The sequence below is a fragment of the Pelophylax lessonae genome (assembly GCF_965119305.1).
Source record: "Pelophylax lessonae genome assembly, chromosome: 1".
NCBI lineage: Eukaryota > Metazoa > Chordata > Amphibia > Anura > Ranidae > Pelophylax > Pelophylax lessonae.
In genome coordinates, this window is record NC_138768.1 from 329,115,939 (window position 1) to 329,134,349 (window position 18,411).

The window sequence follows — 18,411 nt, forward strand, 5'->3', positions numbered from 1 at the left end:
ATTAGTTGGCCTGCATACATACAGAATGCATTATATGTTTGCATATCTGGAAATGCAGTGCAGCACACTTACAGCTCAGCACACCCTCCATACATGTCACTATACATAGTGCAGCACACCCTCCATACATGTCACTATACATAGTGCAGCACACCCTCCATACATGTCACTATACATAGTGCAGCACACCCTCCATACATGTCACTATACATAGTGCAGCACACCCTCCATACGTGTCACTATACATAGTGCAGCACACCCTCCATACGTGTCACTATACATAGTGCAGCACACTTACAGCTCAGCACACCCTCCATACATGTCACTATACATAGTGCAGCACACCCTCCATACGTGTCACTATACATAGTGCAGCACACCCTCCATACGTGTCACTATACATAGTGCAGCACACCCTCCATACGTGTCACTATACATAGTGCAGCACACCCTCCATACGTGTCACTATACATAGTGCAGCACACCCTCCATACGTGTCACTATACATAGTGCAGCACACCCTCCATACGTGTCACTATACATAGTGCAGCACACCCTCCATACGTGTCACTATACATAGTGCAGCACACCCTCCATACATGTCACTATACATAGTGCAGCACACCCTCCATACATGTCACTATACATAGTGCAGCACACCCTCCATACGTGTCACTATACATAGTGCAGCACACCCTCCATACATGTCACTATACATAGTGCAGCACACCCTCCATACATGTCACTATACATAGTGCAGCACACCCTCCATACGTGTCACTATACATAGTGCAGCACACTTACAGCTCAGTACACCCTCCATACATGTCACTATGCATAGTGCAGCACACTTACAGCTCAGTACACCCTCCATACGTGTCACTATACATAGTGCAGCACACTTACAGCTCAGTACACCCTCCATACATGTCACTATGCATAGTGCAGCACACTTACAGCTCAGTACACCCTCCATACATGTCACTATGCATAGTGCAGCACACTTACAGCTCAGTACACCCTCCATACATGTCACTATGCATAGTGCAGCACACTTACAGCTCAGTACACCCTCCATACATGTCACTATGCATAGTGCAGCACACTTACAGCTCAGTACACCCTCCATACATGTCAAGTTACGTTTTGTGTACTTTTTTATGTGCATATAATAAAAATCAATGCATAACCTTTTCTCCACAGATTGGAATACGCTTATTGTAGGGAAGCTGTCTGAATGGATAAAGGTGGACTCGGAGGTTCCAGAAACTCGCAAAACTTCAGAAGCTGTAAGAACAAGAAAACGTTGCTGGGGTTCTATTTGCTTATATAGCTTGAACATACAGTAATACCTTGGTTTGCGAGCATAATTTGTTCCAGAAACGTGCTTGTAATCCAAAGCACTCATTTATCAAAACACATTCACCCATTAGAAATAATGGAAACTCAGCTGATTCGTTCCACAACCATTTATTCATATACAAGACATACTATACAGGATCTCTGTGGTGATCAGCTTTCATGTAAACAAAAAAAAAATACTCCCAGCCCCGGTTCACACTTGTGCGGGGTTCGCATGTAATGTCGGAGCGCACTGCTCCGACATTACATGCGATCAGCTGTGCGGTGCGAGTTTAGCCATACACTTTGTATGGCTAAATTCGCACCGCAGCCGCACCAAACACGCACAGGGACCCTTTTTGGAAGCTGCATCAGGATCGGATCGCACAGCGGTTCACACTTGTGAGATCCGATCCTGTGCGAACTGCACGATCGCACTGCGATATGCGATCAAACTGGGGGTGTCGTTAAGATTACATTGACACCCCCAGCGTATCGCATATGGCAGTGTGAACTGCCGGGGGTGCGTGTGCGATGCGGGAACAGGCTGCGGATTCGCAGCCTTCCCGCACTCGCATAAGTGTGAACCGGGGCTCAAGGTTGAGTCTGGTGTTAATCCATGTAAAGCTGCTATTGTATACAGTACAGTAAAGCTGCTGGTGTATGTGTACAGTACTGAATGGGGTCTGGTGGGCGCTGGTGGCTCCCAGCTCTTTCTGGAGAAATCTGAGACACTCGGGAACTGTTGACACTTCGGGGTGCTCCGAACGCATGTTACACCCGGCCCACCCAGCAGGGAGTGTCTCCGAGTTCTCCAGTAAGCGATGGGAGCCACCAGCCCCCTTGGACCTCTGGCCACATATAGTACTGTTTACTGTACATATACATCCGCGGGTTTACATGGATAAGCACCAGACTCCTTAACATGTATGTAATTTATTTATTTTTTAACAAAACTACTGCTCGTATATAAAGACAGCGCTTGCATATCAAGTAATGGTAGTAAAATTTGCTCGTCATGCAAAACGCTTGTATACCACATTGCTCGCAAACCAAAGTATTACTGTAATACTGCTAGTAACAAACTTAAAGGATAAGTTAACCTTTTTAAAAAAAATAAAGGCACCTCTTTTTGCAGGTAAAAAGAAATGCACAGCCCCATTCTTTGCATATTGTGACAGCGAGGGGGGGAGACAATCCCCTGCCACATGTCACATCGGGAGCCTGGGGGAAGGGGACCGATGGATTTGTAATATTTTACACCCGGAATACGAATGTAACATGTTACAAAAGGTGAACTTATCCTTTAAAAGTATCAAGGGAGGGCCAGGCCCTATGATACATTACGGGGTCATTTGAAACGGGGACCTATAGTGGTCATTTAGGTTTGCACAAGCATCGGCTTCTTAACCCTATCGAACTGGCTGTTAGAACATATTTACGCCAAAGGGCCATTGCATTACAAGTGACTGTCTTTGAGAGCAATGCTCTGTCCTTTGTGATCTCTTTGACCAATCAAGGGTAAACACTGGCTGTGATGAGCAGCTACCTTTCCTTTCTTGTCTTTCACACATCGCTGCAGCCAGTGTCACTGTGCACAAATCAGTGTCCCTTGCCCAATTACAGCCAGTACTAGAGCTTCAGTGTTGCTAATGGCAGCCAGTGTTTACCTGTTTGCTTTCTAAAATGTGGTTATTTTTTGTGTTTCAATTGTCCTGGCCTCCCAAAAATTATAGGTAATCAGGAAATGGGCCCTTGAAAGTCTAAAGGTGCTCCTTGGATTTTTGGCCACTCAGTGTAACTAGACTGCAAAAAAGTATCCTCATACATGGGAGTAGCAGAATGTGTGTTGGGTTGTAATTGTAAATATGTCCATAGCTAATCAAAGTGAAAACTTTGTGAATGAGAGTTACATTTTCTGTAAAATTGTGGCAAAATTATTAATCTTCTAAATACTAATCTTGCCTCTTACCAAAACCTTGGGGTGTCTAATTTATAAAAATGTGTGTTTTTGGGGGTGTTTTGTATTCAGTGGTGATTAAACACTACCAAAAGGAAGCTCTGTCTCAAAGCTAAAAAATTTTGGGTTCGCTGCTGCAAGACTAACTTTTGTAAAGATTTTACTGCACTGAAAACTTAAACGGGTATCCAAAACTATAATAATTTTGCAGCTTACGTGTTAACCTTCAACCCTAAAGGGCAATCTTCCAGGCCTCCACTTCAGTATTCGTGTTCCCAGGAACCTGGTTAGGAGCGTTATGCCTCATTGACTGTGCCTGAGCTCTGGGGGGTGGTGTTCAAGGTATACATTGCTGCTTGACGATGTGACAATCTTGAGTGGGAGAACCCTGAGAGAGAACTGTTCTTTTTAAGTAGTTTGAAAAGTTTTCCCTTTTCTGATGATACTCCAATTTTTTATTTTTTTTTTTTTTTTAAACCCTATAAGCTCAAGGCATAATGTGCATCGCATACAAGCACATTATGAAATACTTACCTTAGAATGAAGCCCTCCTGCGTCATGCTGACAGGCTCTTCCATCCTCAACTGTGCAGGTTTAGGAGATATTCATGGTACATTAAACCTTATTATAGGCTGACCTGCAGCTACAAGACTTTACTTTCACTTTAAGGACACTATACTGTAAGAGGGGGGACATTATGCTACATAAGGCTTACGATTCTACTGCTATCCGATTAAAACTAGCCTCACCTTCCACCTGTGTTGACAGGAATTTGGAATTCTGACTATTCCCAGTTCGTTCTCACCTTATTTCTGGTATCTCGAGAGAAGAGATTCTGAAATCTTTCCGCTTCTCTCTAAAGTGGTTGGTTTTCTGGCTGACGCTTCGGCAGAATCCGCAAGGATGGCAGCACAGTCTAAGGCTCTTGTAAACTCCACCAGGAGATGCTTATGGCTTAAGATTTGGACTAGTGATCTGGCTTCCAAGCTTCACCTTTGCAGTTTGCCTCTGTCGGGTGACAATCTTTTTGACCCTGGTCTCCAGGAAGCCCTGGAACAGACAGTGGATAAAAGGGAGTTTACAGAAAATAAGAAAAAAGCAAATTTTAAGAAATGTTTTTATTTTATTTTTTGTGGCCAATAGCAGCAGGGCTAACAGGACAAAGCATGTGCTAAAACCCAGGGCATAAGTGGAGGGGCAGAGGAGGCATTTTGTTCAGCCTTCAGCATTCTGCCAAGCCCCAGTGGCATGAGAAGTCTACCACTTCAGAGGATAGCCCACAGCATTCTTTCGTGGGCCGAGATAAATTTGGCTTTGAGCTTGGCCATTTATCGAAAAGGCTCTCAAAACTCCCTAGCGGCCTTTCTTAGTCAGCATGTTTTGAGGCAGGTCAACTGGTCCCTCAATCCAGAAGTCTTTTCAGCCATCACCCTATATGGGGCATACACGAGGTGGATCATTTTTCCTCAAGCGACAACAAAGTGGAAACGCTTCTCTTCCTGAATCTTCGGGATAGATGTGCTAGCAAGTCCGTGGCTATTTAACCTCTGCTAGCAGTTTCCCCTGATGAGGCTCATTCCGGAGCTGCTCTGGAAATTTTAGTTTGAAAAGACGAGCATCGTTTGTGGCTCCCTTTTGACCCAAAAGGCCATGGTTCTCTCTTCCAAGGAGCCTAGCCTCTTGTCCTCCGATTCTTCTCCCAACCAAAGAATACTTGATTTTACAGGGGTCAGTACTTCTTCAGAAGCCACACAACCAGATTCAAGGTTGACCTCTGAGGATCAACTAAGATCGCAGAGGGTTATCAGACAAGGTCATCAAGACTTTGGTTAGCTGCTGTAAGGTTTGGAAAAGATTAAATTCCTGGTTGTCGGACCATGGACGCAGTTCCCCAGACATTCATCGAATTCTTTCAGGACAGATCAGGGTCTATCTGTTAGCACCCTAAAGGTTCAGACTTCAGCCCTGAGCGTTTTCTGTCAAGTTTCTCGCAGAGACCCTTTTGTAACATTTTTTTTTAAAGGCAGTGCCAAAATCTCAATCAGTGGCTGTTAAGTCTTGCTCTACCTGGGATTTATCCTTTAGTCCTTCAGGTGCTTGTTTCAAACTTCTTTGCGCTTCTGGACAGTTTAGCTTTGAAGTTTCTAACCTTGAAAACTTTTTTGGTGGCCATTACGTCTGCCCTTAGTGGAAGCGAGCTGCAAGCTCTCTCAGAACATCTTTTTTGTGTATTTTTGAGGATGGAGTAGTCCTCCAAAACAAAACTTTATTTTTGCTGAAGGTATCGTTCTCCTCCTTTTCATAGGTCCCAACATATTGTTTTGCCCAGTTTTTGTTCTTTACCCTCTGGTGATAAAGAAATTGTTTAGTCCTTTAGATGTCGGGAGATGTCTTTTGGCCTACTTGGAGGCTACGAAAAGCTTTAAAAAAGTGGGACTTTGTGCTTTTTTTCCAGCCCTCAGGTTCTGGTGCTTTCAGATCCAGGATAGCTAGGTGACTCAGATTAGCTATTTTGGAGGCTTATACATTTAGGGAAATTTGTGAAACCGTATCGCCTGGATCCTTTATCTAGTCAAGATCTGGCATTTTAGACGCAAGGTCCTCACGGGCGGTGGTCCCCCCCCCCCCCAAGGGTAAGTTATTGCTTATCGATTTAGCGGCTGTCCTGGAAGACTATTTTAGAAAACCAGAGTTAGGCTTACCGGTAACTCCATTTTTGGTATTCTTTCAGGACAGCTGGATCTCCCACCTTTTTTGTTGCTTGAGATGTCTGTTTGTTTTCTAGAACCTTCCTAGTTTTCTTGTGAATACTGAAGTGGCGGACTGCTTTTTATGGTTACAGGTTAACGTGTACAATGTGGGCTATGTGGGACTTTAATGAGACACCGGCAGGTATGCCCAGCGTCTCCATCCCTGTATCGGAAAAAAATAATTGAAAAGGATTAAAAGGATTGAGAAGTACATCCGACAATGCGTAAATATAGCATTGTCGGATGGAAAACTTGTTTGTTGCGGGAAGAAAAGGAAGGTATCCAGTGGTAGCGCGTCCTGGGCGTCCGTCACGTTCCCTCTGCTGGAGGGAAGTGGCGCCCTATTGTAAATCCCCGGCTATTTATACCCACCTGCGCATAGCGCTTCGGGACGTCACGGCGCGGGCCCGGCTTACAGGTTAACGTGTTTCCCGTCCCTGAGGGTGGTGCTTTAAGTCTCAGTGGCTGTCTGAAAGGAGTTACTGGTAAACCTCTTCTTCTTTCTTTCTTTCTTCTTTTTTTTTTTTTTTTTTCTCCTTTTCACCTGGTCATCTGGCTAGCGACTCACCTCCAGTATTGGTGTCACCACTCTGGATAAAGGAGCACAGGGGGCACCTTTTTAGACATCAGCATTGTCTGTTCGGGGGTAGAGGAGTGTACCTAACTTAGGCTTGCGTAAATCTGCTAGTACATCTAACAAATTGAAACTGAACTCCAGCCAATATTTTATAACCTGTTACAGCAAGAGTTTTTTTTTTTTTTTTTTTTCTCCTTTTTTGGATAAAAGTTTTGCATAAAGGCTGACCATTGTAAGCATTCCAGTCAGTATTAAATGGTTTGTCTCATTTCTGTAACTGATACATCTGAAAAAGAGAGCTTGATCTTTTGGAAAAACATTTTTGGGCTGGATCATGCATGAGAAGAAAGCCCAAAGGAGAAATGCAGCCATTGCATCTAAGAATTGGTCATCTGCAAAAAAAAATGTTTTATATTTACCATCTCTATTTGTCCTAGTGGTCTTTGTCGCTGAGACAGTGATGGGGTAAAAATTCTACTGGGAACATCTGTTTTGGTGACAACTCATGAGGGTTGTCTTTCCTAGTGTGTCTGGGGAACAGAAAGTGAAGGGAATTCCTTAATGGCAGACAGCAAGAAGACTCATACATTTTAACTCCTACTCTGAATCATACCTAGCTGCAAGCCCATCTCACCATGGCTCGGTACTTGGTGGATCTGGTCCTTTTTTTTTTTCTTTTTTTGCTTAGGTGGATAAAAGGTCTGTAGCATCAAATGGAAACCACGTGTGAAGTAATTTTCAATATAACACTTTTGAAGAGATCGTCATCGGTCTTAAATATGTTTTTCTATTTAATAATAAAAGAACTGGGATCATATAAGCCGCACTGTTGCATACAAAAGCACCAATAAAATATATCTGTATATAATGTGATCTTTCGTATTTAGTAAAAAAAAAAAAACATAAGTCAGTGGTCAAGAAGAAAACAAAATAAAAATAAGCTCTAAAATTGTTGCATGCAAATGGTGGGTGTGTCCATTCCCAGGAAACAAACTGCATTTATGAAACTAAAACTGATATCGCTTATTTGTTTTGTTATAGGCTTTGCTACAGGAGTTACATTTTTCAGCATACCTAGGACTTCCTGCATTTCTTATACCGGTTACAAGTGAGGATAGCAGCAACTTGGCTCGGCTCCTAACAAATCACATTCACACTGGCCATCATTCCACAATGGTAAGACTATACGGTCCCTTTATACAGTGTTGGCTCCTTCTTTTTTTTTTTTTTTTTTTTTTTTTATACTATTGCTTATACCCTCTTTGTCTGCTTACTAGTTCTGGATGCGAGTACCATTAATGGCACCAGATGATCTGCGAGAAGACCTCATAGACAATGAACCATTACCTCGGTCTGAAGGAGAGGATAACGATGGGGAAGAACGGACTTGGCTTTGGTAAGATGGCATAAATGGCAATGTATGGCACATTCCAGGTAATTGGTGCTTATAATCTTAACATATCTCCTAGGTGGCATCATTTCCGGACACTATGTGATTACAACAAAAGAATTGCTTTAGGTGAGATAGCCAAGCTACATTTTGTATCATTCTGTTAAAAACTCTTTTAGAGAAACATATGTATCGTAAAAAGATGCTGTAAGGTTAGAAATATGGGGAATGATCTTGATGACTTGCTGCTTATGCAGATATAAAAATAGAATAGGTAATTTTTTTTTTTTTTTAATAGAGCAAGGGAGGGTTATAACCCCATCAGATTTTATTTTTTTTGTTATGGCCATCTGTGTCCAATTGCGGAGATTTGCCTTCACTCCCTGTCCCATAGCCAGAAGAAGTGAGAGGAATTCCCTGCGGATTAAGGGAATTCCTTGGGGACCCCCAGGTCACCGGAACTGGTGTCCCCATTGGAAGATTTCCCTCCATTACTGTTCTGGGGACAACCCAAAATTTGGGGTTTTCTTTTACTTTTCCTTTCAATAGTAATGGTAAACAGGACAAGCGCGTAGAATCGCATTAACCAGGGCCCAGACAGCAATAAAAACTGCCAAGTGTTTCTAATCCCTTGTCTTTAGTTCTACTTTAAATGGAAACAATTGTGCAGGTCAGGAGTTTCTACTTCAACTACAATCCTGTTTTGGCATAGCAAATTGACAAGCATTGAATGAAAGTAGAATTATAGGCAAAACTTTTTTTTTTTTTTTTTTTTTTTTCATTTTGGATAGGGTAAAAGGTTATAATCCCCTGTCATTATTTATTTTGCCATCTTTGTCCCCCTTCACTTCTGTTCCATAGCCAAAACATAAAGTGCTAGGAAATCCCTGCAAGTTAAAGGAATCCCTTGGGTGTCCCCTAATGGAAGATTTCCGCCCTATTTTCTGGGGACAAACCAAAACTTGGGATTTTTTTTTTTTTTTTTTTTTTTTACAGTTCTTTCAATGACCGTGGTAAACAGAACAAATAGAGAGGGTGATGTTTAGCCTTTTTAGTTCTACTTTTAATGGTGAGGTTAACGTCTTTAAATTATCCATCTTCCCAAACTAGTCAGCAGTGACCATGTTAAATATTTTTATGCAAACAAGGTTCTTATAATTGTTTACCTGTACATCCATTTTAGTTTTAAATATTGTCTGACCAGATCTATTATTCCGTCATACCCTTAGCTATTGAAGTTGGGGCTGACCTACCTAGTAGCAGTATTATCGACCGGTGGTTGGGAGAACCCATCAAGGCAGCCATTCTCCCTACTTACATTTTTCTAACCAACAAGAAAGGATTTCCTGTTCTATCCAAAGTGCACCAGCGCCTTATCTTTAGATTATTTAAGGTAAGACAGTACAGTATTAGAACATGACTGTGAAGCTAGCCGTACACGTACAGATTTCTTTGGTTTGGGCCACAGGTGAAACCAGCACAATCTAAATTCTTGCATCCATGCTAAACAGCGTGAATCTCCACTGATGGCTATTGTATTTGGACAGCCGGCATCCACATTTGTTTGCATACCTGAACGATGATGCTTGGTTTCATCACTGTTTGGCCAACAGTTTTCCACCCAGCTCCTTCAGTTTTTGCAGTCAGTTTGTAAAGCTGGGTGGTGCTGACAGGGCTGCACAAGGCTTGAATTTTGGCTAATTGCCTGTATCGACCAAAATTCGAGCCATGTATGGCAGGCATAAGTGTTGTCTGCTGCTTTTACTGATCCTTTTTCTCTGCTTTACAGCTGGAGGTGCAGTTTGTGATAGCAGGCTCACATCATCACTCGGAGAAAGATTTTTGTTCATATTTACAGTATCTAGAGTATTTAAGTCAAAATCGACCTCCTCCAAATGCTTATGAGATGTTTGCCAAAGGATATGAGGATTATTTGCAGTCCCCACTACAGGTAACCATTTTATTCATTAAAAAATGCCAACCTCTCCTTCTAGAAATTCTAGTTAATGTTTTTGGCTTCAGTAGTTTGATTCCTAAACCTCAGAGCAAGGGTAGGGTCAGACTTTACTCTGACTTTGTGACATGTTTCATGTCCTCGAAACATCAACCCCTTCCTACCTGCTCTGGTGTCCCTTTTTTAAAAAGGTCTGAACAGTGGCAGGTAGGAAAGATCGGCCGATCACGTGATCACTATGATTGACTGTCAGTCATTAGCAGGTACAAGAGTTCTTTTTAACAGCTCGATCTCTGTGCTGTGAGCTTTCTTTCAGCACAGAAATACCAGCTGCCCAGCAACACACATGTGCAGTATGTGGATGTTGAAGCGCCCATCCTTTTTCCCCCTGCACATATGTATGTATTAGGCAGTTGTAAGGGGGTGAATGCCAGAGAGCTGGGGAGCTATTTTCTGAAGCAGACCAGTAATGGCAGTTCACATATGCCTCTCATGACAGTTGTACTTTAATGAAATGTCATTTGATTAATACACAAATTATTATTTTTTTTTTTTTTTTTTTAGCCTTTGATGGATAATTTGGAATCTCAGACATATGAAGTATTTGAGAAGGATCCAGTGAAATACTCTCAGTACCAACAGGTACATTTGCATGTTAACCCAGACAATTTGTATGGCTTGTAAATTGGGTATGCTGGTTTTACCATGTATTTCCTAGATAAAATGATACACTCCACTGATGCTACAAAATGAGTTTAGGGAACATGCCCTGATTGCCCAGGGCTTCTTTTTTCATTTAGGCATAACTGCAGTGTACTAGGTAAAGCAATAAACCTACATGCAAGCGCTATGTTTCCTTATATTGTGTTTTTACTCTTATTTAGATGTGTGATTGGATATTCCCATCCCCACATGTGTAGTTAATGGGAGGGGTTGGAAATCATGAAATCATGTTACATGGCTGTTATCACCTCATCGCCCCCCCCCAACAAGTCTTAAGGCCTGTACAAAAAATAAAATTTTTTGAAGCAATCCTACAATGATCCAATCGTTAGTGCATGGCTTTCTTCTAGAATTTTCTGAAGGGTCAAACGCAAAAAGGTTTCTCAATCCATACCAGATAGTACATTTGTTTAATCAGTAGAGTTTTCATCCAAAAATACAATACAGATACACTACAACAAATTACATTTTCGATCTGGAAACTAGCATGCACAAAAAAAAAGAGAAAAAAAGAAAAAAGTGTCAATCCTTAGTCCAGTAATCTCACCGTGTGTACTAGGATTTAGTTGCAACCTGACCCTGCTCTTTTATCAGAGGGGCTTTCATGTATTCTAAAAGAAACCACAAGGGTCACAGATTAGAGAGATCTACTCATTTTATGTCAATGGTTTAAGTGGCATTTGTGCTGCCAAAAACAAACCCACACTGTTATTCATAGCAACCATGAGCCTGTGATTATTAGTACGGTTACTTAATATACACAGTGCTTTGCATTTAAGCAGTGCATCCGGAAGGATTCACAGCGTTTCACTTATTCTACATTTTTGTTATGTTACAGCCTTTTTCCAAAATGTATTAAATTAATTTTTTTCCTCCAATTCTACAAACCATACCCCATAATGACATCATGAAAGAAGTTTGTTTGAAATCTTTGCGCATTTATTAAAAAAAAAAAAAAAAAAAAATCCCATGTACATAAGGATTCACAGCCTTTGCGCAATACTTTGTTGAAGCGCCTTTGACACAAATTACAGCCTCAAGTCTTTTTGGGCAGTTTCTACCATTTCTTCTTTGCAGGTCCCCTCAAGCTCCATCAGGTTGGATGGGGAGCGTCAGTATGCAGCCATTTTCCAGATCTTTCCCTAGAAATGTTCAATCGGTTTCAAGTCTTGCTTCTGCACTCAAGGACATTCAGAGTTGTCCCATAGCCATTCCTTTGTTATCTTGGCTGTGTGCTTAGGGTCGTTGTCCTGTTGGAAGGATGAACCTTCACCTCAGTCTAATTTCCAGAGTGCTCTGGAGCAGGTTTTCATCAAGGAGGTTTCTGTACATTGATGCATTCATCTTTCTCTAAATCCTGACTAGTCTCCCAACAGCATTATGCTGCCAACTCAATGCTTCACTGTAGGAATGGTGTTGGCCAGGTGATGAGCAGTGCCTGGTTTCCCCCAGACATGTTGCTTGTCATCAGACTAGCGATATTTTATTTCTCATGGTCTTGAGTCCTTCAGGTGCATATTTGGCAAACTCCAGGCAGGCTGTTGTGTCTCTTACTGAGGGGTGGCTTCTGTCTGGTCACTCTACCATACAGGCCTGGTTTGTGGAGTGCTGCAGAGATTGTTGTTCTTCTGGAAGGTTCTCCTCTCTTCACAGAGAAGTGATGGAGCTCTGCCAGGAGAGTGACCATTGGGTTCTTGGTCACCTCCCTGACTAAGACCCTTCTCCCCCGATCGCTCAGTTTGGCTGGGCTGCCTGCTCTAGGGAGAGTCCTGGTGGTTCCAAATTTCTTCCATTTATGGATGATGGAGGCTACTGTGCTCATTTGGACCTGCTGCAGAAATCTTTCTGTACCCTTCCCCAGATCTGTGCCTCAATACAATCCTGTCTCGGAGGTGTACAGACAATTCATTTGACTTCCTGGCTAGATTTATGCTTTGACATGCACTGTTAACTGTGGAACCTTATATAGACAGGTGTGTGTCTTTCCAAATCATGTCCAATCAACTGAATTTACCACAGGTGGACTCCAAGTTGTAGAAACCTCTCAATAATGATCAGTGGTTAAAGGATGCACCTGAGCTCAATTTTGAGTGTCATGGCAAAGGGTGTGAATACTTACAGGTCCTTCTCAAAAAGAATATCATCAGAAAGTTACTTTTATTTCAGTAACTCAATTTTAAAAAAATTATATATAGTTTTGGCTCAAAGTGGGGGTTTAATATGGAACATCTGATTTGACCGTTTGTTTTTCTATTCAGGCTGTGTATAAGTGTTTGCTGGACAGAGTCCCAGAGGAAGAGAAGGATACTAACATACAGTAAGTGTGTTGAGTGGTATGAATTTATCTGATTTACTGCCTTTTGCATTCAGGTCAATCTTTATATTGTATGTATATGTTGTGTGTTTTTTCCTCAATTTTTAATATCAGTGTGTTTTTAAAGTAGAATTCCAGCCTCAACCTAACTAGTCTTAAAACATGTCCCTTCTTCCCTCCTAACACCTATGCTGACTAACCCTTGTAAAAAAAAAAAAAAATGTATATATTTCTCTATCCTTGGCTCTGTTCAGTCATGTGATCCCCTTGTGCCAGCCAGTGATGGCTGCTGGGGGAAGGAGAGAACTCCCAAAAGCAACTGGGAATGCCTAGGAGAGTTGACATTGCTCGTAGGCTTTCAGTCCAAAGCCATTGTTGGTGCTCCCTCTCCCCTTCAGCCACCACTCGCTGACACAGGGGAACCAGATCACGTGACCAGAAGACAGCGGGCTCAAAATTGGGTAAGTATACACCTTCTTCTTCCTCCTTCCTTCCTCCTGATATTTGGGGGGGGGGACATTTTTAGAACTAATTAGATTTAGGCTGGAATTCTGTTTTTTATTTTGCAAATCTTTAGCTTTGGATAAAGGGATGTAACAAAAAAAGGTTGGTAATATTTGCTTAAATTGACCAGAATGCCAGCAAATTTGTTTTGGTTGTAAAGTTAATGTGAAAAATAGTAATGCACTTCAGCTGGGACTCTTCTTGACGTTATTGTGCTTGGCAGTGATCTCTGGAATAAGAAGGTCAGTTCATTTCCCTTAAAGCTGCTCTAGCACATAGTCACTAGATACAACCCAAGCTCTACTGCTTCATAAACAAGTCTTCAGCTAAAGACCAATGCTGCTGGCTGGAAAGTGCAGTGCCTTAACACTTAGGGGCCTTTCATGCTGATACTTTTTTTTTTTTTTTATCTTGCAAGATAAAAATGTTTCCCTTTTTAAATCCTAAGGGACTTTTCACACCACTACATTACAGGTGGGGTGTGTTTTGAAAAGTCCTGCATGCTGCATCTTTGGTTTGGTGTTGGAAACTGCACCAAAAACGCAGCTTCCCATTGAAATGGAAAATCTCTGTAAAAACGCACTGCAATTTGCGTTCGAATCACATGCCCATTTTTCACAGGTGCAGGCAGCCCAAAAAATGCACATAAAACACATAAAACACAATTCTTTAGCAATAACGAGTATTAGGCGGCAGCTCAGCTAATGCATTTTGGCCATAGTAACCTTACTCATTCTAGGAGTAAGGCCACTATGGTGCAAATGCATTAGATGTTTATACTGTGTATTTTACATGTAGCCAATAAAGACTTGAACTTCTGAGTACACAAAGTTGCTGGCTAATTTTCGCTATTACTCTAATACTTATGGCTGAAACCTTTTCGCTTCAGCAGCAGGTGGTTTACAAACATTCCCGGCTGCTAATATGTGTAAATCTGACAAGTAGACGTTCACATAGAAGCGACTGGGTGGCTGTACTGCTGTATCAATTGCCTCCAAGCACCCCAGGTATGTTCGAGATCTGTCACAAAAAAGTATCATGTAGGTACCTTGATTCTAATGGATGGCTATGATGACTACATCTTCATATAAGGATCGGGTTTGCTTACAAATGGGTATAATATAGGCACTGTAGTTACAAATAAGGGGGTAAAGTAGTAGGTAAGGAGATGGAGAAAGGGGGGTCTCTACGCTAACATACATCTCACTGAATCTTTCACAAACTCTCTTGTCCAGTCTTTAGACACACCCTCAGATGGGTCTCAGCAAATCGCATCCTTTGATCATTTTTGGAAGTTATTTAGAACCAGAGGTCACACAAGTTAATTCCTCTCCCAGGCGCAGAGTTGAGTTCCTTAAACACCAGGAGCTTGGTCCAAACAAGCTATTTAAGTCTATTAAAACCTGGAGTTGGGCTTTAACTTTAGACTAATGGTCAGCAGAGGCTCTTATTGCGTCATCTATGGAAAGTTTAGAGTACCAGAGTTTGTTGCAATCTCATCTTCTATATTTTACCAAATAATATATTTATTTGTGTATAAAATTAAATAAGTGCGCAGGATCAGTAATGTGAATAGCTGCAACCTTCGAACCAAATGGTGATAAAAATGTGTAGAAAAGAAATCGGGTGCGCTAAAATTCACTGGTGTCACAAATCAGGAAAAGGTGTGACACTATGAGTGTCCCCCATATAACTGTGATGTGTTTCCAAAATTGATGTGCACTTAAACGGGTGTACAGTAAATACTATACACCCTGGTGCATATACTTGGGTGTGTTATGGTGAATAGGTGATGATAAATGGATAATGTGATACCAACATAAACCAACAAAGTGCACAAGTAATTCAAAGAAAAAGTGTCCAATATTTCAATGGTTGCCACCTCAGTGTATAGTCCATATACATATAAAAGTGCTTAAAGTCCCAATCGTCCCCTCACAGGCTAAAGTAAAGTCCACTCTGTGGGTTCCTCTAGATCCGTGGGGTGCAGACGGGTTCCACCACCTTTTGTGGGGATTAGCCCCTTACCATAGAGAAAAGAGGTTACGGACGGATAATCAGCCCAGTAGTGTCTTGGGAATTCAGGGAGGTCACCGTGAAATAATCAGATAGGAAGTGTGGCCTCTTACCAGATCGCTCAAACCAAAAGGCGACTGTCTCACTGATCTTTCGGTGTCTCAACCCAATCCCGGTCCACTCTTGTTCTGGGTGTTACTCTCCGCACAGGTGAGGGCTTCCACGTGTATCTCACAGAAACAGAATCCGACCATAGCGCAGTACCTTTGACAATTTATTAAAACAAAAGTATCCAGTGCACTTAGTTAGATGTTAACTAATGGACACAGGAAACCGATACCGATATTGGAGAGGCCGTGGCCGCCTGCAGTGCGGTCCTCTGCAACTTGCAATGACGATGCGGCGCCCCTCTGTGACGTGTTTCCACTAAACAGTCGTCTACGGAAATAGGAGTAAGCCAGCACCGCCATCATCCGCCCTTAAATATCCTGATGTGTGCCGAACTTCCGGTGTCTGCAATGTATGTCTTCCCCAGTGCAAGCAGGAAGTGACTTCACACTCGGGTCTGCCTAGTAGACTTCCTGTCTTTGAAGAAGGTAAACATCCGGGTTAAAGGCCGGGGATGTCAGTCTTCCCCAGTGCACACAGGAAGTGACTTCACACTCGGGTCTGCCTAGGAGACTTCCTGTCTTTGAAGAAGGTAAACATCCGGGTTAAAGGCCGGGGATGTCACCATTCTACTGAGCCTATCAACAGCTGAATTTTAGGCTAAATAGGACTTGCAGCGACCGGAAGCTGGGTCTTAAAGAACTGGATGTATACATAAAAAAAGGTAATCCAAAGCACGATATTCCATTCCGCTGTTTTGCAATACAGCGGTGGAACATACTCTGCTAATTAGATAACATACACCAATTAAAATCATAAAACAATATAAAAATTGCCTTATATTGTGTCTTAAGCTTAATAGGCAATGGGTAAAAGCTCTAAGAAAATGTGAAAGCCAATTGGGACTAATTCATCCGACTAATCAAATAGAATGTCCCAATGTAGGGTGGGGAAGATGTTATGAGCGACTATTCTAATGGATCTAATGGAACTAATGATCAGCAGAGGCTCTTATTGCGTCATCTATGGAAAGTTTAGAGTACCACAGTTTGTTGCAATCTCATCTTCTATATTTTAACAAATAATATTTTTATTTGCCCTAAAATTAACTTAAGTGTATTTTTACCTGATAAACCGTTTCACCTAAAATTGCTCTACCCCCATTCTATTCTCCATGGTGTCTACATTCAGAAAATTTGTTGGGGGGGTTTTAGGTAATCTTCTGGCCTAAAATATTTTTTTAAACCGTGTAGGGGGGAAAACAAAAATTTAAAAAAAATTGCAAAAACAGCCCTGGCAGCTAAAGCCTTAGAGCTGGTTCACACTGGGGCGACTTGCCATAGATTAGCACAGGACCTGTTCTAATAGGAGCGACACAAGTCACTCCGACTTAGAAAAAGGGTCCTGTACTACTTTGGGGCGACCTGCATTGACTTCAATGATATGAAGTCTGTACATATCGCTCTGAGGTCGCGGTGCGCGCTGTGGACTTCACAGGCCCCCCCGGCAAGTCGGATCGCCTCAGTGTGAACCGGCTCTTAACTGTTCTCATACACATCTACCATGGCTCCAAACTTGGTCCAACTGCAGTCCTGAGAATATATTTGCTGAAGGCTCGTGTAATCTGGCACAGCCATGGATTTTTATATTGACCATATGTCTTATTTCCTCCACCCCCTCCCAAGCCTAGTCTGAAGCCAGGTTGGAGGTAAATGGTTATTTAACCACTTCTGAACCCCCCCCCCCCCAAATGACCAGGCCATTTTATGCAATTTGCCACTGCGTGACTAACTGGTAATTGCGCAGTCATGCGATGCTGTACCCAAATGGAGTTTGTCTTTTTTTCCCCCCACAAATGGAGCTTTCTTTTGGTGGTATTTAATCACCTCTGTAGTTTGCGATATAAACTAAAAATGTTGACAAAATTAAATTTTCTACTTATTTTTTATTAAAAAAAAAATCCAATAAACTCAATTTTTGTCATACATATAGGCATGTATTTTGCTACATGTCTTTGATAAAAAAAAAAAAAAATCTCAAGCGTATATTTACTGGTTTGCACCAAAGTTAGAGTATAAATTATGATGTGTGGATGTACTGGAATTTTATGCAGCTTTTACTTTCTGACTGCCTATCTCATTTTTTGAAGTGCTAAAATGGCAGGGCAGTACAACACCCCCCCCCCCCCCAAAAAAAAAATTGCCCTGTTTTGGAAAGTAAACACCCCAAGAAATTTCCTAAGAGGCATGTTGAGCCCATTGAATATTGAATTTTTTTATTTTTTTTTCCCCTTTCTTTTATTGACGGACACAGCTCCTGATCATAACCATTGGGTTATACTGCTCCCTAAAGGAGTAGGACACTAGGCAGAAAATCTGGCTGCAACTATGGATATTCCCTCTCTGCTCTAGCCACTCTTTCTGCCTATTCAGGAGTAAGGACCCATTTCCTTGCTGGGATCTTTGGTCCTGGCAAAATTTTTTAGATAGTATTTTTTTTTTTTTTTTTTCTTCTTGATTTTTTTTTTTTTTTTCTGATCTACAATCTACTGCCGGGCTGGGCGGCGGGCTGCATAAGCTAGATCCATCGGTCACCCCAGTTTGGCCAGCGATTGCGCGCAGACCTCAGCTCCGTGTTAGGTCGGCCGAGATATAGCCTCACTGGACGGGGGGCTGCCCTGCGAGTTAAATGCCTCGGGAGATCACATACGACTGGGTTTTGGCCGAGTTCCTCCTGCCAACAGTCCCCCCCCCCCCCCCCCCCATTTCAACTGC

General features: G+C 42.0%; 1 protein-coding gene across 1 annotated transcript in view; it reads left to right on the plus strand.

Annotated features, from left to right (window-relative positions):
• PRMT5 (protein arginine methyltransferase 5) overlaps positions 1-18,411 on the plus strand; it is a 40,953-nt gene that overhangs the window by 6,379 nt on the left and 16,163 nt on the right. Inside the window, exons 3-10 of the mRNA XM_082261969.1 lie at positions 1,204-1,289; positions 7,670-7,804; positions 7,906-8,024; positions 8,098-8,147; positions 9,248-9,411; positions 9,808-9,969; positions 10,537-10,614; positions 12,954-13,012. Of these exons, the coding sequence (XP_082118095.1) occupies positions 1,204-1,289; positions 7,670-7,804; positions 7,906-8,024; positions 8,098-8,147; positions 9,248-9,411; positions 9,808-9,969; positions 10,537-10,614; positions 12,954-13,012 (853 nt within the window). The remainder of the gene's footprint in view (positions 1-1,203; positions 1,290-7,669; positions 7,805-7,905; positions 8,025-8,097; positions 8,148-9,247; positions 9,412-9,807; positions 9,970-10,536; positions 10,615-12,953; positions 13,013-18,411) is intronic.